The sequence below is a fragment of the Lactuca virosa genome, chromosome 5, assembly GCF_052849685.1.
Source record: "Lactuca virosa cultivar CGN04683 chromosome 5, Lactuca_virosa_CGN04683_v6, whole genome shotgun sequence".
Classification (NCBI taxonomy): Eukaryota; Viridiplantae; Streptophyta; class Magnoliopsida; order Asterales; family Asteraceae; genus Lactuca; species Lactuca virosa.
This window is the reverse complement of record NC_136430.1, coordinates 180,659,066-180,682,179: the sequence shown is the minus strand read 5'-3', so window position 1 is coordinate 180,682,179 and position 23,114 is coordinate 180,659,066. Positions and strand designations below refer to the sequence as shown.

General features: G+C 35.2%; 2 protein-coding genes across 2 annotated transcripts; both read left to right on the top strand.

The window, feature by feature from the left end:
* Window positions 1-1,569: 1,569 nt before the first annotated feature.
* Window positions 1,570-4,177, top strand: LOC145112088 (uncharacterized). Its single transcript, XM_079048303.1, has 5 exons — window positions 1,570-1,585; window positions 1,669-2,397; window positions 2,500-3,281; window positions 3,399-3,476; window positions 3,746-4,177. The coding sequence occupies exons 1-5, from the start codon at window positions 1,570-1,572 to the stop codon at window positions 4,175-4,177; spliced, it is 2,037 nt and encodes a 678-aa protein (XP_078904429.1).
* A 15,172-nt stretch (window positions 4,178-19,349) lies between these two features.
* LOC145112085 (uncharacterized) lies at window positions 19,350-21,375 on the top strand. The gene is made up of 4 exons (XM_079048300.1): window positions 19,350-19,638; window positions 19,918-20,230; window positions 20,797-21,086; window positions 21,194-21,375. The coding sequence occupies exons 1-4, from the start codon at window positions 19,350-19,352 to the stop codon at window positions 21,373-21,375; spliced, it is 1,074 nt and encodes a 357-aa protein (XP_078904426.1).
* The last annotated feature ends 1,739 nt before the right edge of the window (window positions 21,376-23,114 follow it).

Here is a 23,114-nt window from a genome sequence, read left to right as displayed (position 1 = left end):
TTTGCATTTTATGTTATACTTGGGTTTATATTCCATTTTATGCTAATATTTGAAACTGTATTCTCAAACACGTCACAAAGAAATACCATAATTTAGTTCATGTTAGAATTTACATGAAATGATTTATAAAGATATACATGTATTATTATTATTATTATTATTATTATTATTATTATTATTATTTTCAAGTGCATAGATCATTGGCGTATAAAATAAATAACTCTAAACTCCTTACACAAATGGATGTTAGTTAAGGGTCCATATATCCTATTGGTCATGAAATGAACATAGATTATTCATATACAGTTTAGGGGAATTAAAAGAAATGGAAACCTATAGGATTCATTTTGTAAAACGAAGTCCAATATATATAGATGTATGTGCTATTACTATAAATTGACACGATATAATCACGTGCAGTGCCGGTGATAAGGGGGGCAAGAAGGACCTCTGCACAGGGCCTTTTATTTTCAGGGCCCAATTTTTTTTACTTATATTATATGTAATAAAAAATTAAATCAGATTTAGGCCCAGCTTTCATTAGAAGTCCAACTCCAGCGATCCACATAGGCAGAATGCTGTCCGGTTTTATGTGATCGTGAGCGTGAGCGACAAGGAGTGAGCGAACAGCAGCGTGCAGAGAGTGTGAGGAAGGGACGATTGAGTTTTTTTTGCTATTATAGAGTATTCTTTATTCATTCAGATTTCAGAAATCAAAAGGCTTAAAGGGCAACAGCGGTATTTTCAATTTATCAGTCGTTATTTTTCTTTTTTTTTTTGTTCCAGAATCCACTTCCAATCGATCATTCTTTAAGTTTTGTCACTGCACACTTTTCAGAAACAACTTATCAGAATTAGTGAATTACTTAATAATACTTATGATTAATTGAATGTGAATGTTACCAGATTATATATTATCAAAAATCAAGGCTCAGAATGTTATCATTGACCATCTACACAAAATTCATTATAATGCATAGTCCTTAAGATTTTGATATGTGATGGAAACCTATGAGGGACTAACTGCCAGATACCCTTTCTCATGCTATACACCTCAACTTTGTAATCAACAGTTTCTGTACCAACATCGATTTCAAGTGTTGGATATGGAGATAAGGGTGGTTGGGGATCTCGTGTAAACTTAACAACTTTATAGTCATCTGATTTGGGATCAAATCCAAACCGTGGAGGAATTCTGTTGTAGTCAATATCATGGGAGGGAAATAAACTTGGAGGGAGAGTTAACACGAAAGATTCCATATGTAAAAACACTTATCAGATTAATAATGAACTTGAATATTTTCTACTTTTTCTAAATGTTGAACAGTTGAACTAATGAACTTGGATCTGAATCACATAATAAGATTAATAATATTATAATTTATCAAAAACTGAATGTTGAAATAAGAAATAAGATTTTGATAATTGAGAAATTAGAATATGTTAATGTATGTTGAAAGCAGAAATCATATTATGAGAAATTAGAATAAGTTAAGTGTTAACTTTTTATTGGAAATTGAAATTAGATTATGAGATTATCAATTATGTTTATCGGTTGATGTAACTTGAATGTTGAAAGTTGAAAGTTTGAAACTATTGAACTTGTAGTGATGAAGTCTAAATAACCATCCGACTTTCAAAAACGTAAAAAGAGAAAACTTGATGAAGAAAAGAGAAAGGCTGAAGTTGGTTCTCTAGATAAGTTTATCCATATAAAACCTATTGAAGAGCATGTTGAAGAGCACGTTGAAGACCATGTTGAAGAGCACGTTGAAGAGCATGTTAAAGATCATGAAGAGCAAGAGCATGTAGTAGTAGTAGTAGAAGAGACAGAAGAGGTAGAGCCCGTTAAAGAGCTTGTTGATAAATGTGATCCAAGAAGGTGGGAAAAACTTAATCATGAGGAGATAAAACTTTTGGTCGAGAGATGTCCTAAAAGAGATACTAGTATTATGTATGGTCCCTACGATAAAAATGGTAGACGATTTTCTGCAGCATTATATACAAGAACTTTACCAAATTTGGAGAAGTGTGATAGAGAGTGGCTAGTATATTCGAAAGAGCTTGACAGGGTATTTTGTTTCTGTTGTAAAATGTTTAGAAAAGGGATTTCTAAAGGTAAATTGGGTGATGAAGGTTATTCAGATTGGCACCATGTTACCACTAGAGATAAAGAACATGGAACTTCCTTGGATCATCTTACAAATAGGAATAAGTGGTTTGATATGCGTAAACGATTGAACTTGAACGAAACAATTGATAAAGTTCAATACGAGCAATTCAAGAAAGAAAGAGATTACTGGAAACAAGTCCTTTTGAGAATCATTGCAGTAGTGAAGTTTCTTGCTAAACATAATTTAGCATTTCGTGGATCAAATGAAAAGTTGTATGATAAAGGTAATTATAAATTGTATATTTTTTTTATCCAATTCCACCAAATACCTTTTTGTTAATTATTATGACTGATTCCACTTCTTATTTGTTAATTGTACTTAATAGATAATGGAAATTTTTTGGGTGTCATTGAAATGTTGGAAGAGTTTGATCCGGTTATCAAAGAGCATGTGCGGCGGATCACAAGTGACGAACTTCATGTGCATTATCTTGGGCACACGATCCAAAACAAACTAATAATTTTGATAGCTCAAGAAATTAAAAAAGAACTTATCAAGAAGATAAAGGAAGCAAAGTACTACTCAATCATACTTGATTGTACTCCCGATTCAAGTCACCAAGAACAGATGACTATAATAGTGAGGTATTTAAAGTTATCATATAATTCTGTTACTGTGGAGGAGCCCTTTTTAGGTATTTTGAATGTTGATGACACCACCGGAAAAGGACTATTTGATATTACACTTAAGGAGTTAAAGTCTCTTGGTCTTGAAATTGATGATATGCATGGTCAAGGCTATGATAATGGAGCAAACATGAATGGAAAGCACCAAGGAGTGCAAAAGAGATTTTTAGATCTAAATCCTAGAGCATTTTACACTCCTTGTGGTTGCCATTCTCTTAATCTAACATTATGTGATATGTCTAACAAGTGCGTTAAAGGAAAGAACTATTTTGGACTCATCCAATGTATTTATACTATCTTTGTAAATTCTACTAAGAGGTGGGAAATTTTGAAAGATAATGTTAAAGCTTCGAGTCTTAAGTCAATGTGTCAAACTCGTTGGGAAAGTCGGGTTGAGAGTGTAAAGGCTATTAAACTGCAACTTGTTGATGTACGAGAAGCTTTACTTGAAGTTGGAGAAAAGGATAATGATGTTGCAGTTGCAAGTTAAGCAACTTCATTGGCAGAAAAAGAACTTGGTGACTTTGAATTTTTGGTATCAACAGTTATCTGGTATCAAGTATTAAACCATGTGAATATTGTGAGTAAAAAGTTATAGTCAAAGGATGTGCATGTTGATAATGCTATTAAAGAAATAAACAAATTGATTGAGTACTTCAAAGATATAGAGAAACTGGTTTTTCAAAAGCGATTATTGAAGCTAAGGAGATTGCTATTTAATTGGGTATCGATCCAATATTTCCACAAAAGCGTTTGATTCAAAGGAAAAGAAGGTTTGATGAGAGTTCAAGTAGCGAAGAAGTTTCATTTACAGCCGAAGAGAATTTTAGAGTCAATTATTTCTTATACATTGTTGATCAAGCTAGTTCTTCTCTTGAGACAAGATTTGAAAAATTCAAAGAGTATGACAAATTATTTGGTTTTTTATTTCCACATAATTTGAAGGGAATGGAAGATAAAGATCTTAAGTCCTCTTGTCATTGTCTTGAAAAAGCACTCAAGTTTGAAGAAAGATCGGATATTGATGCCGAGGAACTTTATACAGACTTGAAATTATTTGAGACATTGGACACCAATGAATTTAGCAACCCTATAGATGTTTTGAAGTTTTTGAAAGAACTTGATTATTTCCCAAATTCAAACATTGTATATAGAATATTGTTGACTATTCCAGTAACAGTGGCATCTGCAGAAAGGAGTTTTTTGAAATTGAAGTTGTTGAAGTCTTACTTACGCTCAACAATGAACCAACAAAGACTTAGCGGTTTGGCCACGATATCTATTGATAACGAAATCTTAGAGAGTATAGAGTACGATGAGTTGATCAACCAATTTGCTATCAAGAATGCTAGGAGAGCTTCACGGATCGTCGGTTAGCTGTTACAATATGCAATTACTCATTAAAATACTATGTTTTTGCTTTGTTTATTGCTATAAAGTTTATAGTCGTTTTTAAAAAATAGTTTATTTATTCTTAGTCGTTACACGGTAGGGCTTATGGCCTTTTTTTTCCAGTTTGTCCTGGGCATTTGAATCCTCAGGACCCGTGGGTGTTTTATGAATAAAAGTGAATATATTAACATACCACTATATATATTTATAATTATGCCAGGACATAAACTAGGCTTTAGCAAAACTATATAAATACATTTACGGTTATGTTTATACCCGATAATAAATTTTAAAAAGGGTTATTATTCGTTAATAATAATATGTACATTATCTTTCTTATGATCAAGACATTATAATGTTAGGGAAACGGTATTAACTTTCCTTTAAAGTTGGTAAGCGTACGATATTATGTTTCCAAATATCGTCAATAGTAGAACGGTAACTAAACTTGGGATTGTTGGGGGAGTCTCTTATTCATCAAACTAAGAAAACCAACTTAGTAAAGTCCTATGTTATAACCGTTAATCTTTTGTGAGCGAAGAACGGTGTGTATAGATCTATACGGGTTGACACCCCCGTCTGTGTGGTTGCTAGCTAAAACCTTCGTATGACGAGACAAATCAGACGATAACTTCTTGTTTTCTTTATCTTATTGTTTTATCACGACGTTGATAAAGCGTCGTTGGGACAAGAAGCACCTTTTTGTGCTTCGCTGAGGCTTGAACAAGTCATAGATCGGTTATTTACTCCACAAAATCCTGAATACATAAATACTTATACAAACTTCGGCAAGGTTGTATGTAGCATAAAGTGATGATTTATTTATTTAAATAAAATAAATATTTTATATTGCAACTCATGAAAAGATGTTGGTCATCACTTATGTATTGTAAGTAAATTAACATAAATAATTAGATCGGTTTACAATTGTACAATCCATGATAATTACACCAGTAACATTCTAGGATTAAACATTTTTTTTGCAAATACTCCAAATTTTATCTGTCTATCTTATACAAAATTCACGGAGTCAAAACCTGTGGAACTCACCAACAAATTTTGTTAACGTATTTTAAATGTGTATTCTCAGGTAACTAAGAAGTTGGAGGTAAACCATCGGTTTTAAGGAGATTGTAGTTCCCTTTATTATTATGAATTTGGTCTATTTTAATGTTTCGTATTTGAATAATTACTATATTGTAGTAATGTTTAAAAAACCAAAGTTCGTAATATATTAATTTATGAATGTTCGATATATGTGGTTGACTGTGGTTCCAATTGTAAACGTCGCAACCCCGGCGTTTCCGCCGTCGGTCGAGGTGTGACAGATTGGTATCAGAGCTAACGACTATAGAGAACTAAGTATTTTCCTAAAAATACAACTATAGTCTAAGGCTTACTCTAATAGACATAGATATACCGCTATCCTACAAAAATTAAAAAAATATAGTTTTATTAAACATAAATGAATATTTATTTATTTTATAAAAACTCATCTATGTGTATAACGAATTATATAAAAACTTAAAACACAATAATTTAGATCAATCAATCAAATAGGTTTCATAATACATAGGCTTTATCACAACTAGACCTAACTTGCGCACCTAAGTTTTATTATGATCGAGCCTTGTGCATTATCCAACCTAAATGAAATAATTGATAAACTAAAAACTTGGAATTTTAAGGAAACTAAAACCAGTCAACAGACATGAATAACTGATAGAACCAAATAATATATAAGTATAATAATTTTATGTTTATCGATGTACCTTGGATTATAATATTTTCTTTAAAATCCATTTTATATGGACGAACTATGGATGTTGGTTCAACCCCCAGCAAACCAACCCATGCTTCCTGTAATCCTTGGAGATCCATAGTACCCCGAGCTCCCTGTGGCATACAACCCTATCCCACCAATCGAGGAGGCACCAATGCAGCATGATGAGATCGAGATCGAGGAAGATCCTGAGGAGGACATGGAAGAGGATCCCAAGGAAGATATGGATGAGGAAGATAATGACGAAGTGATCATGATAACTTAATCAAAATCATCTATCACACCTCCATCCACCCCAATTCACTCTTTCACTACAGCTCCAAGTCGATGTCCCAGGAAAACTGCCAGGATATCAATCCCAGATCGAAGACCCACAACGTTGAGGCAAAGCAAGAGGTTTTCCTACACCCAAAAGAGAGTAGATCGACCTGCCTGGGAGAGAAACAAGGTGAACAAGTGGATATCCGAAAGGAAGGCCGCGGGGACTTTCGAGAAAGGTCAAGCGTCGGGAACGACACCTCAATCTTCTGTGGACATTGACGACTTGTCTTTCCTATTCGAAGAAAATACCCGCTTGCATGGACAAGTCTGGCACATCAGTGATGAACTAAGCACCATGCAGGGACAGGTAGCACATACAAGAGGAAGAATTGCTCGTATGGAGAGACAGCAAGAACAATATCAGATTAAGCTTGATAACCTCCACCAAAGGATGAACTAGCACCATAGCAACTAGATAAACTGCAATGCAAGGATGACTGCTATGGAGAATCAAAACGATATTACTCTCTCTCTCTCTCACATGGAATAGAAGAAAGGCATGTAGCACTCGAAGAAAGCCATGAAACACTCGAAGAAAGGCATGCAGCTCTCGCAGCAGACCACACAGAACTGCTTGCAAGGCACACCGAGTTGTCTAATGCGGTGGCCCAATGGATGAATTTCTGGTGATAAGAAGTATCGGGTTTTAGCAGGGCAAGTTGTTAAACTTGCAAATTTTGAGTAACCCTTTGAATATGTTAGGTTATTTGAGCATATGTTAGTTTTGTTTGTTTCACTTGTACTATAGAAAAATTTAGGGCTTTTGTACCCCTAAAACTTAGGTCTTTACATTTTGTACAAGTACGGACCGATGTAAACGAATACTAATGTTTAAAATGAAATATATGATGTATTTAGTTTCAAAACCTTGTCGACCTATCATATGAACCATTTTGTGAACAATAATTGCTATGAAAAAGTTACAAACAAAAATAACCGTTCAAAATAAAAATCTTAAAATGACTAACACTAACATCGCAAACTTACTGACTGTTATAAGACGTTAATATGCCGCCAAGAAAGAGTACTAGTTTAAACCCAGGTGTACCAACTCCACAACAAAAAGTTGGGCATCCCAAAAAGAGTCAAACAAATCCAGCAATGAACCCAGTAGCAGAAACACCATCTTCTAACACACCAATGCCACCACCCCTAAGTTAGGGCTTCCCAAACCACTGCAGAATTGGAACAACTTATATCTGAACGCCTCTCAATCGCATTGGTAACTGCTAGGAACCTGGACTCTGGAAGACCTATCGTGGAAGTGAATGGGCTCAGGAACGGACTCGGAAGCACTCTCAACTCAAATCCTGAAGAACCTCAAAGGACTTGTTCATACAATGACTTCATCAATTGCAAACCAAAGAACTTTTACGGAAATGAGGGAGTCATCGGTCTAACTCGTTGGATCGAAAATATGGAAGGAGTCTTCGAGATCTCCTATTGACCTGAGGGTAGCAAAGTGCGGTTTTCTGCATGTACCCTGATGGATGGAGCCTTAACTGCTGGATTAGGTGTCTAAGCCCATAACTATAATTGGTATGTACTTGACCCGAGAGTAGCATGGTCCATTTGGGTTGCATATCATCATGACAACTTGTTAGGATGGACTTTTGAGAAGAGGTTATATATGGTTTATTAATATATTATAAGTTCTAATATATTAATATGAAATCATATGATTTAATTAGTATTGATCAAGAATTAGTTTGGAATTAATTTAGTGATCAAAAGAGACTAATTAAATCAATGGGGACTAACTGTGTAAATTAGTTATATTTATATGTTGGGCTTATGATCCATGTTGGACTAAGTTTATGTATGAATACATAAAGAGTTGGGCCACATGAACCATGGATCATAAACCCATGGGTTTGGGTTAGGGTTAACCCATGACCTTTGGAATCCCACATATAAATATGTTACTCCATAGCCAAAATCGTGACTACTAGTTCTTGGAGTATATGGAAGGTTTTGGTGGATGAAGATTCTCTCTCAAAATGACATCCTTTGTCCATGGTGTGTTGTGATTCCATTTGAGGCATTTCATACTATTGGTGCTAAGTTCTTAAAGGCCAAATACAACATGTTCTACAAGCTAAATAAAGAGGTAACCTCCTAACTAGTATTTTATGTTGTTTATATAATTTGTATGCTAGTTGTAGGCTTAAAGCTTTGGAAACAATATTGCATGTATAATTAGAGAAAACATAGATCCAAAGCTTTTAGGGTTGTATATCCACCATAGGATGTAGTATACTAAAACCCATCAGTGGTATCAGAGCCTAGGGTTGGTTTCTATTATACTTGATGCTTATTGTTTTTTATGCAAGAAAAAATTGGTTTTTTGGATCTGACTGTTCACCACGAGGTGGTAAAAATTACCACGAGGTGGTGACTGTTCAGCAAAAAAAGAAAAAATTCGAGTTTTTTTGGCCATTTTGGATTAGGATTATTACCAGAAAATATTTTTGTTCATAAAGTTTGATTTTGTTGCTATGGTAATCATCATCCTCATCCAAATAAAAGATAATTGTCAAATTTCAAGACTTGTATTAGTTTATATGATTAGGCTAATTTCTTAAAATTTGTTTGATATTAATTATCTTAATTTATGAGTTTGTTTTTGATCAATAGAAAGTTGTATGATAATAGTTATTGTTCAAAATTTGATCTAAAATATTCTTGATATGAGCTTTGTAACTTGTCCTCAAGTTACATTAAAAGTCTCATTCAAGAATTTTAAAACTCATAAAGTTCCATAGGTTATGAAAATGAAGAGTCTTATTTTCTTAAATGATTTAAAGTCTTCCATAACTTGTCCTCAAGTTATGGAACTTGAAGAGTTTTTTCATTAAACCACTTTAAACTCATAAGTTATGGATTTGAAAAGTTTTGACAAGTTTCAAAACTTGCCCTCAAGGTTTGGAATTTGTAAAGTCTCTCTCATGATTACTTTAATTCCAAACCCTAGAATTTTAAAATTCAAACCTTATGGACTTTATTAAATTAATTAAAGTGTCTAATTAAAAGAAAGTTAATAACTCCATAATGACACGGTTTAAGTTTAATTAAATTAAGTGTATAGTTTAATTAAGACTAAACTGCATGGTCCCTGTGGTTTGCTGAAAATTGCCACTTTGGTCCAAAAAGGTTTGGACTAGCACCAGAGGTCCAAAGTTTTCATTTTGTTGCTTGTTTGGTCCAATCTGTTCTGATTTTTTTCAAAATGACGGATTTGCCCCTGTTTATATGATCTTTTTTTCTTATTTGTTCTTCTGATTTTCAGATTTAAAAAAAAAAAAAAAAAAAAAATCTCTCTCTCTCTCTCTCTCTCTCTCTCTCTCTTTCTCTCTTTCTCTCTCTCTCTCTCTCTTAAATTAATAAAAAATAAAAATAAATCTCTCTCTCTCTCTCTCTCTCTCTCTCTCTCTCTCTCTTCTTCCCTCTTCATTTGTTCTTCATGGTTCTCAAGAACCCCTCATCGTCGAATACACCACCGTCCATCTTCAGCCACCCCTCATCCTCACTCCCTTCATAATCCGAACATGGACCCAACACCGTTTTACCACCCTCACCATTCATCACCTTCACCAACCTTCAACCTCAACTGGACCTTTCATCATCTATCACCACCCTCATTTATCCATCACAGCCTACACTACCCACCATTAGCCACCACCGACCCTACAACCCATCATTTTCTCCATCAGATCATCACACCACCATTGAAACACCATTGACTGTCATCAACACAAAATGATCGCCAAACCACCAGCAACACCAAATCTGCGAAAAAATAAGAAAAAGAAATTAACCAGCAGATATGTTCATCACCTGATCTGTTCGTCACCCTCTTTCTCTTTTTTCTCGTCGGATTTGGAAACACGAAGGTAAGGGCGTCATACAACACATACCAGCGCTAGGGTTTCCTGATGAAGATGACAGAGCTAGGGTTTTCAGTGGATGCTAGCGGCGCTGAAATAAGAATAGCCGCTTAGGGTTTTCTGAAAACCCTAACTCGTCGCCGCCCTTAATCTTCTCTGGAACGTCGTCACCAAATCGCTAGGGTTTGCTGATGAAGAAAGCAGAGAAACATGGAGATAGACGAGGCTCGCCGGAAGAACGATAATTTACAGATCTAGAGCTTCGTCGAGTTGCAACGGAGTTTTTCAGATCGCCGAAAAAACGAAGGTTTATAGATATAAACGACGGCGACGAGATCGGAGAAAGGGTTTACATATGGATGACGACGGCAAGATGGTGGTCCATGACAGGTGGTGGCTGAAGGCGGTGGTGACTGAGGGCGACGAAGGTGGTGGAGTCGACGATGAGGGGTTCTTAAGAACCTTGAAGAACAAATGAAGAATGAAGGAGAAATAGTGGGGGATAGAGAGAGAGAGAGAGAGAGAGAGAGAGAGATTTATTTTTATTTTATTTTATTTTTTATTTTTTTAAATCTGAAAATCAGAAAAACAAAATGAAAACTTTGGACCTCTGGTGCTAGTCCAAACCTTTTTGGACCAAAGTGACAATTTTGAGTAAACCACAGGGACCATTTGTGCAGTTTAGTCTTTAATTAATAGATTAAATCACCAAGTATTTTAAATGTGTAAAATACACCCTTATACTATTATAATATTAAAAGTTAATACTTATATATATATATATATATATATATATATATATATATATATATATATATGTGTGTGTGTGTGTATCAGACAAGTCAGTCTTACCGTTAATAGGCCTCATTCACGAAGCCGATCTATAAGGGTATATATATATATATATATATATATATATATATATATATATATATATATATATATATATATATATATATATATATATATATATATATATATATATATGTATGTATCAGACAAGCTAGTCTTACCGTTAGTAGGCCTCATTCACGAAGCCGATCTATAAGGGGGTATAAGGTTACTGCCTATAAAATGATAGTTTAATGGGTGTCCACTCTCACCTACCGCTTCCTTGACTGGTGGAGGGTCATTAGCCGAACGGGTAGGACAGGACATTAATTCTCCCTTCATTAAAAGTATAATGATAAATATAATGTAACTAAACTTTATTAAATTCCCAATCTTAGTTAATTTAGGAAAATGTTAATTTGGTGCTAACCCATAAAATTGCACTTTGCACCTTGTTAATTCGTTAGTGGAGTGTGTGTGGTTAACCGACACACTAATCTGGGACTGACAATGTGTCGCAAAGTGTATCTTGATGTTAATCATAGATCAATGGAGCTGTGTGGTTAACCGGCACATTGATTAGGTGGTTGTAACATTAAGTGTACCAAGTTAATTTGCATGGTTATTCACTCATTGTTTGTGATCCTCGGCATCCCAGTCACAAACTTGAAGGGCACAATCGAGATTTAAACATGCCATTGAATAGTTCAATGAATCTCAAAAGATCTAGGAGTTTCAATTCATTTAAAACCTAATGTTAAATTTCGTTTTTCATGGTGGAAATTGGTAAATCGTCATTTACCTACCTTCAAATATTTTGTAGCTTGGATTACGGCATCCCTCTTCCAAGTTATAAAATATTTTGTTGGGTCCTAGCCTTAATATTTCATATTGGGTGTTATATTAAGGACTTAATCAACTAAACTTGAATTTCTCCCTCATAGATGTATAGTTATGACAACTATGGTCTTCCTTATCCTTTTGGATAAAGCTTTCCTAATGAAGATGATATCCCAAATAGCGATCAAGGTGAAATATTAATCCCATTGTTGAGCATTAATGGGACTGGAAATCATACTTCACCTCCTCCAATTCCTCTCCCTAACCCACAAGTTCTTGAATAGTTCAAGGTCACTCAATCCCTATTGGCAAGCAGTGTCTATATGTACTCACATCTTGGAGATGAAGTCTCATATTGACAAGCTGGGAGAGTTGGGTGTCAAAGTCTCAAGGAAGTTGACTATTGACTGGGTTCTTCAATCGCTTTTCGAGTCATATAGTGAGTTCATTAAGGACTACTATGTGACAGATCATGACATGAACCTTATCGATCTTACCTATTTGCTTGTTGCTGCTGAATCAGCAATGATTTGGTGCACTGGTAAAGCAAATTTGATTGGAAGATCTACTTCCCAAACTTTCATGGACATTGACAATGGGAACATTGGAAGTCCAGAAAAGTCTTGTCTTCCCAATGGAAAGGGATCGACCATAGTCAACCCGATTGACCAAATGGTAAAGAGAAAGGCTAAGTCTGAGATAGTCCCATGTACCATTACCAAAGGAAGGGGCATTGGTTGCGAAGCTGCCTTATTTACGTGAAAGTTCACTAGGATGGTAAAAGTCAAAAGTTCGACTATGCTTCAGGTAAAGTCCGCTATCTAACTCTATTAAGTTCCTATTTGGAGATTCTTATTACATGATGTGACTAGGTCGCATTTTTATGTTTTGTTGAATCGAAAAAGGAGAGGAAGCTTAGAAGAAGAGTATGTTGAATCTGATCGCGAAGATGGATTTTGATCGCATGATTCGAAGATCAAAATTTTGAGCTGCTGCTTAAGAGTTATGATAGATTGCTTAGGAATAGATAACGACATAATTTTCATATGTGTTTGCATTGTAAGGATAAGTTTTTCCTCAATTTTTTAAATAAAAGAAAAATTTTTAATTTTATTTATTTTAAGTATCCTTACAATGGCATTTGTGAAAATTGTTGTTTACATGTTTCCATTGATAGCAATATTGGAAAATAGATTTGATTCTTTCGTTTGTGGTAGTGTCATAATTTACCAAATAAGGAAAGATTCTCATCAACCAAGTTTCAGTTGGATAGAAACTTGGGATCATGCAACTTGTATTGTATGATGAATGAGAATTTTCATATTTGGGAAATTAAGACTAATTCCTTGTTTGCATGTATATGTGAGTCAAGTGAAGGACTAGGAGATCGGGTACACTTGGTCGTGCGCTGATCAGGTCCACCACAAAGAACGATAAGGCTATTCGTCATAATTTACTAAAGTTTAGTAAATATGGTTGTGCTTACAAGTTTAAGTATAATTCTGAAACATTGGAAAAGTTTCAATGTATGGCAGGACGAATGAGAATAATCAAATTAGGCAGAAAGATAAAAGTTTCTCCAATCTGATAAGGTGGGAGAGTACTTCACTATCATGTTTTATGATCATCTTAATGATTATGAAAAACCATATCATAATTGATCCTCTAAGGACATCTTAGTGCATTTATTTGGCTAAGAAGAGGAATCGTGAATTGTTGAAATGGTTAAATCAAGAAGATGAGTCATACTTCGTTCCAAAACAAGTCTTAGAGTCATACTCCAAGATTGTAACTCGAGTGACATAATGTTAAGAAGGTTTAAAACACTTATCAAATGTAGAGTAAAATGTTTTCTACTCTTGTACATTTGAAATTGGTGAGTTGTGATGTTTTGGATAAAAAAAAGACCAACTAAGGCCAATTGTGTGAAGTGTTTGTCTTGATAAGAATCCACACTAACTCTTGAATATTTGCTTTGTCAAGGAATGGTTCTTGACAAGAGAATCTTATATGTCAAGAGGTCAGTGGGAGTCTTAATGATCTTGAAAAGGGTCTCAAGAACTAATCAAGAATAAAACCTGTTGTTTATCACTAGCACACGACTTGAGGTTTTTAACCTATCGTGTTGACATATTCTTGTTTTTGTGCCCATTCCAGTTAAAGTTGACCACGAATGTGAGTTCTATGAGTTCTCAATTGTTTGCATGACAACTTGGAAGTCATGGTAGGCCCTTGTGCTACCAAGTGGCAAGAAGTTAAGATTGAACAAGTTCAGTCCATATGAGTTTGGATTTGTCACTAACCTTGTCTTATGATTATGGTTTTGACAAATTCACACAGATAGAAACACATACACCATAAAATCTAAGTGTCATAAGGTTTCTCTTCGATTCATGAAAATGATGGTGAGGAAACGCTTTCACTAAGTAGATTTTAAGCAGATAGAAATTGTGATATTTTCATTCTCAAATTCAATTATGATTACGACATCCCTTTTCATAATTCGAATTGTGAGCAATGGCAAAGGTCTAAACATTTGAGACTATGATTACGGCATCCCTTTTCATAGTTCTAAAATTGTTTAGACACACATGTGAGCTATATAAGGAAAGGTGTATGATTTTGGGAAGCTTAGATAAAGTCTTATCGAAGCATCTCGTATCAGAAACCTAAAGTTTGGTAATGAAAGTCAAGAAAGTATTGATTTCTAGAAGTCCAGCTGATTTCTGGATACGTGTCAAAGCTAGTGGGAGCATAAGTGTTATGCTGATAAGAATATAATTATCATGTTACTGGGAGCATGGTTATTATGTTAAGTGTTGCAAGTTAGCAATGTTAATTATATAAAACAAAAGTTTCAATTTGCAAAGTTGCAGGGTTTGAAAAGTTGTTTTGCTATAATTAAGGGAGAGGAAATTATACTTCATTCCAATTCTAAAAGCTTAAATTGAGATTTTAATCAAATTTAGTCAAGTATATATATGAATGTTATGCTGGAATGGTTCAACATAAGGAAATTCTATACATGGAAATATTAATTACGTTCTCAATATTCGATTATGATTACGAAATCCCTCTTCATAGTCTGAATTTTGAGAACATGGCTAATAGAAAAAATTATAGCAAAAGACTGGTCTAGGATCATGTCTTTATGTGAGACATCATGAATCGTATCCCATATGCTTCGGGTATAGGATCGATTGCATATGCTATAATATTTCTATGTGTTCTGAATTTTCCAAATGCCTAAGGTATTAAGAGGGAAAAAGGACCAGAACTGTATATGACTAAAATGATTAAGCAATTGTCGAGGACAATATAAGGCTTACCAAAGATTGGTTGCTCATGGACAGTTGGAAGTATAGTGTTAATTTTGGAAGGACCATATTGACATATTCTGAAAAGAGGTAACTCTTGTTCAGAAGTGATAGTCAAAACGAGAATATGGAAATGTTTCCATAAGCGGAAGTTATTCTTTAAATTTGTGTAAGATTAGAAAACTTAATGCAAGAAGGATGTTCAAAGGAATGTACTTTGAATGTGAGACTTCGTTTCCATGTAATTTCTCTCCATTGGAATACTTTGTAATGTCTGTTGCCAAGTCTTTGTGACTTTTGTGCATAGTCATTACAAGATGATCATTGCATATAAGTTTAGAATCTAACAGATTTTAGTAAATGGAAAAGAATCTTGTATTCTTACATTTATCATAACGATTTGGAATTTTGAAATGAACATCATTGAAATGTTTTCAATTGATCTATTCTACAAAGAAAGGACCATAGGTAAACATAATGTGAATGCTTGTAGCATGGGACAGCTATTGTTTTAGTTCAAGTATTAAGTTGATTATTTGAAACATTATACAATGAATAATGAGTAATCAATATGAGTCAAAAGTTTTGGGGCAATATAGGATTAGTATTATTCTTGTGTTTCAGTTTGCATGTTTTGACTTCTCGAATAACTAGGTTATTCAAACCGTCCACAGTCGATCATACTTTGGAAGTAGGTATTGAGGCAAGACTGTCATGAATGGGTCTGTAATATGTCTAGGTGTTTTAGACATAGCCGCAGTATTCATGAGTGCTCCTGGAATAAGATTCGAGTATTGGATTAAACCCACACTCATTTGAATCATTTCATGGATTTTATCACGAGTGATCATGAGACGATGATATTTTATATTCTTCAAACGGAGACGTGTGAGTTGTAGTTGCGAGTCGGTTGCACATTGACATATGTAAACGCACCAGTAACTTGGATGTTATAAAACATATCATTATGTGTAATTTGATAAGTGAGTACAAGCGAGCATTTGGGTCGAAGTTTATCCATTCCTTTTACCCCATGTGGATAAAAGCGATATCTGTGGGCCCTTCGATGATTTAGTGATGATAACCCTAAGTGTTCGGCCGAGCCTGGGCTGATTTGATTTGTTCAATTAGTCGGTCGTCATAAATCGGAAATCGGGAAACAACAGATGGACAGAGAGAATGATTATAATCCATGTCTCAGTCCATATGATATCTAGAATGGAGGAATATATGATCCCTTATCTAATGGACGCGTTATTGACTAGGTTAGAGTTCGACAACGGCTTTTAAGAGCTACGATTGCTAGTCGGGATTTTGGAGTTGTACTTGCAATAATAGTTATTAGACTTATCCAAGTGGGAGACTATTGGATTAGGTGTCTAAGCCCATAACTATAATTGGTATGTACTTGACCCGAGAGTAGCATAGTCCATTTGGGTTGCATATCATCATGACAATTTGTTAGGATGGACTTTTGAGAAGAGGTTATTTATGGTTTATTAATATATTATAAGTTCTAATATATTAATATGAAATCATATGATTTAATTAGTATTGATCAAGAATTAGTTTTGAATTAATTTAGTGATCAAAAGAGACTAATTAAATCAGTGGGGACTAATTGTGTAAATTAGTTATATTTATATGTTGGGCTTATGATCCATGTTGGACTAAGTTTATGTATGGATACATAAAGAGTTGGGCCACATGAACCACGAATCATAAACCCATGGGTATGGGTTAGGGTTAACTCATGACCTTTGGAATCCCACATATAAATATGTTACTCCATAGCAAAAATCGTGACTACTAGTTCTTAGAGTATATGGACGGTTTTGGTGGATGAAGATTCTCTCTCAAAATGTCATCCTTTGTCCATGGTGTGTTGTGATTCCATTTGAGGCATTTCATACTATTGGTGCTAAGTTCTTAAAGGCCAAATACAACAAGTTCTACAAGCTACATAAAGAGGTAAACTCCTAACTAGTATTTTATGTTGTTTATATCATTTGTATGCTAGTTGTAGGCTTAAAGCTTTGGAAACAATATTGCATGTATAATTAGAGAAAACATAGATCCAAATCTTTTAGATTTGTATGTGTACCATAGGATGTTGTAGTATACTAAAAGCCATCATTAACTTGGTGGAACGATCACGTAAAAACTGTAGGAGTTTCAATTGCAAAACTCTATGTCTTGGGAGAACTTTAAGGCTATGTTAATTGAAGAATACTGTCCACGAGATGAGGTGTAGATGTTAGAACATGAACTATGGAACTTGAAAATGAAAGGTGCTAAAGTCAAAGCATATACAACTAGGTTTAATGACCTTGCACTTCTCTGCCAAGGAATGGTGACCCCCGAAAGCAAGAAAGTGGAACGCTACATTTGGGGCCTAGCACCTCAAATTAAGGGGATGCTTCTTTCATCAAAACCTACAACCTATCTAAGTGCTAAGTAGTCTGGCATTTCAATTGACTAAGAATGAAATTGATCAAGGGACGATGATAGCTAAGGTTGAAACCCCAAAAGTTGGAAATAATCACCACAAACGCAAGTTCAATGGAAGAAGCCAGGGTCAACAGAAGAAAAAACAGATTGAAAAGGTGTACGTTGTGACTCCGGCCCCAATTCATACCCAACATAAGAGTTATGCTGGAAACAAACCATTATGCACCAAATTCAACCGACACCATGTTGGAGAATGTTTCCACTGTACTGCATGCAAAAAGAAAGGGCATATTGCAAACTTTTGTCGAGGCACGACACTTGATGCAGCAGTACAAGATAGGGGCACTGGATCAGGGTCAGGAGGAGGAGTAACTTGTTTCGAATGTGGAGAGAAAGGGCATGTCAAGCGGAATTGCTCGAAACTGAAGAAAGGCGATGGTCAGGCTCGTGGTCGAGCTTTTGTGATTGGGAATAGGGATGCGATACAAGATCCCTCGGTGGATACTGGTACGTTTCTCATCAATAACTTATATGCTACGATTCTCTTTGACTCCGGTGCTGATAGAAGTTTTATAACCCCATCATTTAAAAAACTATTAAATCACGAGTCTAGTAAATTAGACGTAGCATATGAAGTAGAAGTAGAAAACGGTCAGGTTGAAAGCACCACCAAAATCCTACGTGATTGTATCCTAACTCTAAACGACCATACATTTCCTGTTAATCTAATGCCAATGCCAATTGGGAGCTTCAACATTATTATCGGTATGGATTGGTTGTCTCCTCACCATGCCGAGATTTTATGTTTTGAAAAGGCAATACGTGTAACTCTAAGTAACAGGGAGACCATGATGATCTACGGTGACAAGTCAGTCAGAATTTAAAGCTTTTTTCTTGCACCAAAGCTCAAAAATATCTATACAAGAAGTACTATGCCTTCTTGGCACATGTAATAGATAAGAAAAACAAAAAAAAAGAAAAGAAATCAAAGACATACCTCAAGTATGTGACTATCCCGACGTGTTTCCAGAAGATCTTCCTGGATTACCACCAGACTGCAGTGTCGAATTCAAAATCGACTTAATTCCAGGAGCAGCACCAGTAGCAAAATCCCCTTACAGATTGGCCCCTTCTGAGATGCAAGAACTTTCAAGTCAACTGCACGAACTTCTTGATAAAGGTTTCATTAGACCGATCTTCTCGCCTTGGGGAGCACCGGTCTTATTTGCAAGAAGAAGGATGGGTCTTTCAGGATGTGTATCGACTATCGGGAGTTGAACAAGTTAACAATCAAGAATCGTTATCCACTCCCCAGAATAGACGACCTATTTGATCAACTTCAGGGATCCAATTACTATTCAAAGATAGATCTTAGATCTGGATATCATCAACTGAAGGTGGTAGAGGAGGATGTTCCGAAGACGACATTTAGGACTCGATATGGACACTACGAGTTCCTAGTTATGCCTTTCGGATTAACCAATGCCCCAGCAATATTCATGGACCTCATGAACCGTGTGTGCAAGCAATACTAAGATAACTTCGTGATAGTATTCATCGATGACGTTCTAATCTATTCTCGCACCAAAGAAGAACACGGCCAACACCTGAAATTAATCTTGGAACTGCTGAGGAAAGAAAAATTGTACGCCAAACTCTCCAAATGCGAGTTTTGGATCAGAGAAGTAAATTTCCTAGGGCATGTGGTGAGTAACAAAGGAATACACATGGATCCTGTAAAAATCGAAGCAATTAAGAATTGGGATGCACCAAAGAAGCCAACAGAAGTGCGCCAATTCTTAGGCCTTGCAGGTTACTACAGGAGATTTATTGAAAACTTCTCCAAGATAGCAAAGCCTCTAACTGCACTAACACAGAAAGAAACTAAATTTGACTCGGGAGACAAGCAGGAAGATGAATTCCAGAAGTTAAAACAGAGATTGTGTAGTGCACCATTCCTATCCTTACCTGAAGGAACTGAAGATTTTGTAGTATACTGCGATGCGTCAATTCAAGGTTTGGGGTGCGTATTAATGCAGAGAGACAAGGTAATTGCATATGCCTCTTGTCAACTCAAAATCCATGAAAAGAACTACACAACCCATGACCTTGAATTGGGAGCAGTAGTCTTTGCCCTGAAGATTTGGAGACACTACCTCTATGGAACCAAGTGCACTATTTACACTAATCATAAAAGTATCCAACACATCTTCAATCAAAAAGAACTAAATATGAGGCAAAGAAGATGGATCGAGTTAATGAACGATTACGAATGCGAGATTCAATATCATCCAGGAAAAAAAAATGTTGTAGCAGATGCTCTAAGTCGTAAGGAACGTGTGAAACCCCGACGGGTAAAAGCACAGACTATGACCACCCATTCCAACCTCAATGCAAAAATTTGTGAAGCTCAACTGGAAGCCCTAAAAGATGAGAATGTTTGGGGAGAAGCTTTACGAGGAATGGATAAAAGTTTTGAGCTTAAGGATGATGGAACTCGTTATTTCATGAACATAATCTGGATACCAAAGTTTGGTGACATTAGGAGCTTAGTCTTGGAGCAAGCTCACCGATCAAGATATTCAATACATCCTGGCTCTGACAAGATGTATTTGGATATGAAGAAATTGTATTGGTGGCCTAATATGAAAGTTGAGATTGCCACTTATGTGGGCAATGCCTGACATGTTCCAAAGTCAAGGCAGAGCATCCAAAGCCCTCAGGATTACTACAACAACCCAAGATTCCTGAGTGGAAATGGGAACAAATTTCAATGAACTTTATCACCAAACTACCCATGACCCCTAGCAGTTATGACACTATTTGGGTGGTGGTTGACAGGTTAACGAAGTTTGCCCATTTCCTACCAATCAAAGAAACTGAGAAAATGGAAAAGCTGACAAGAACGTATCTCAGGGAAATTGTCAAACTTCACGAAGTGCCAATTTCTATTATCTCTGATAGAGATAGTAGGTTCACTTCTAGGTTCTGGCAATCACTACAAAAATCCCTGGGAACCCGCTTAGATATGAGTACAGCTTACCATCCCCAGACCGATGATCAAAGTGAATGAACCATTCAAACACTGGAAAATATGCTTAGGTCATGTGTGATAGATTTTGGAAACTCTTGGGATACTCATCTACCATTGATTGAGTTCTCCTATAATAATAGCTATCACACCAGCATCAAAGCTGCACCGTTTGAAGCTTTGTACGGACGCAAGTGTCGATTGCCTATATATTGTACAGAGGTCGGAGATACACAATTGGCTCGAGAACACATAGGTGACACTCTACGCACTGGGCCAGAGATAATTCACGAAACGACCGAAAATATAGTTCAGACTAAAGATCGACTTAAGGCCGCACGTGATCGTCAGAAAAGTTATGCTGATGTGAGATGTAAACCTCTAGAATTCCAGGTCGGAGACCGAGTGATGTTAAAAGTCTCACCCCGGAAAGGTATGATTCGGTTTGGCAAGAGAGGCAAGTTAAATCCAAGATACATTGGACCTTTTAAAATTCTCGACATAATTGGTCCTATTGCTTACCGACTAAAGCTGCCTCAGGAACTAGACAAGCTGCACAACGTCTTTCACATATCAAACCTGAAAAGTGTCTTTCAGATGATACCAATGTAATACCTCTCGATGAGATTGAACTGAACACAAAACTCCACCTTGTCGAAGAACCAGTGGAGATTATGGACCGAGAAGTCAAACGTCTAAACAAAGTCGTATCCCTATCGTGAAGGTGCGTTGGAACTCTCAACGAGGACCAGAATTCACCTGGGAACGCGAAGACCAGATGAAACAAAAATACCCTAAATTGTTTAATGATACCCCATATACAAGTTGAATTTCGGGACATAATTCTTTTAACGAGGGGAGAATGTGACAATTAGCAAAAATATGAATGTTTGTACGATATTATATATTGATCGTAAACAATATAAGCATTTTATTCAAAACGGCAAATGGATTTAACATATTTTGTTTAGAAAAGGTCTAGTGAAAATAAAACCGGTAATTTTACGTTAAAATATGTTGACAACGAGTTATTTCTGAATTATAAATCGATTCGTGAAATCTACCAATTAAATTCATTTGAACGAAAAATTTAAATTACCGTCTCGACACGGCGCCGGTTGAGGAGTAACTTAAATGTTCATCAATGAACTTGTATTCAAAAAGTTTAAAGTAGTCAAACGGACGATATTACAGACCAAAACGACGGAAGATGGGTATTATTATTATTATTCGTTTACAAATACATAATTATACATAAAATTACCAATCTCAAACATGTATAAAATATAATAGGAATATATATTACGAACAATTAAACACACAATAATGATAAATGATATATTATTGTATAAATATTAAGTTAAAAAATACGCGAGAATATATATATATATATATATATATATATATATATATATATATATATATATATATATATATATATATATATATATAAAAGGATAAGGAATAATGTATAAGGCACCTGACACAATAAAATTCTCATACCCCTACACATGTGCTGAGAAATTTGCAAAGAGACACATCAAGTTATCTACCTAAACCTTCTAGCTCCATAGACTCACGTACGCATATGACATTTTTCTCCTATTATTAAATTAAATTCATTTTAAAACTCAAGTCTCAAACTCTTCTATAAATATCGACCATCCATCCCTCATTCCTTTCCCTCGTTTTCCAACAAACCCTCCCAAATATTACACTCAAACTCCATCACCTTTCAACCCCTTTTTGGTGACTCATCGTGAACCCAAGAAGGAACTAGGTAAATTCTTGATTATTATCTTTACTTTTCTATCATAAAACTAACTTGTAGTAACTAAAATAAAACGTAATGGATGTCTAACTTATTATTAATTTATGTATCAAGACCACCCAAAAAGCATTCAAATCTCAAGCCTCGGTGGAACCGGAAACATCCCGACTTCCTCGAACCAAATACCGTCATGCGACAAAAGTGAGTATCTACGGACCCATTTTATCTTTTAAATAATTTCTGGGGGAGAATATACATGACAAATTATTCTATTTAAACTTATTAACACATATTTAAGTTTATTTGCATTTTATGTTATACTTGGGTTTATATTCCATTTTATGCTAATATTTGAAACTGTATTCTCAAACACGTCACAAAGAAATACCATAATTGATGTCATGTTAGAATTTACATGAACTGATTTATAAAGATATACATGTATTATTATTATTATTATTATTATTATTATTATTATTATTATTATTTTCAAGTGCATAGATCATTGGCGTATAAAATAAATAACTCTAAACTCCTTACACAAATGGATGTTAGTTAAGGGTCCATATGTCCTATTGGTCATGACATGAACATAGATTATTCATATACAGTTTAGGGGAATTAAAAAATGGACACCTATAGGATTCATTTTGTAAAACAAAGTCCAATATATATAGATGTATGTGCTGT

Coding starts and splice junctions, on each gene's coding strand:
- LOC145112088 (XM_079048303.1), top strand. Junction 2,398..2,499: donor TGAAAAGTTGTATGATAAAG/GTAATTATAAAT, acceptor TGTACTTAATAG/ATAATGGAAATTTTTTGGGT. Junction 3,477..3,745: donor TCAAAGATATAGAGAAACTG/GTTTTTCAAAAG, acceptor CATAATTTGAAG/GGAATGGAAGATAAAGATCT.
- LOC145112085 (XM_079048300.1), top strand. CDS start 19,350: ATGGATCCTGTAAAAATCGAAGCAATTAAGAATTGGGATGCACCAAAG. Junction 19,639..19,917: donor CTGCGATGCGTCAATTCAAG/GTTTGGGGTGCG, acceptor AATATCATCCAG/GAAAAAAAAATGTTGTAGCA. Junction 21,087..21,193: donor AAAAGTCTCACCCCGGAAAG/GTATGATTCGGT, acceptor AAGCTGCCTCAG/GAACTAGACAAGCTGCACAA.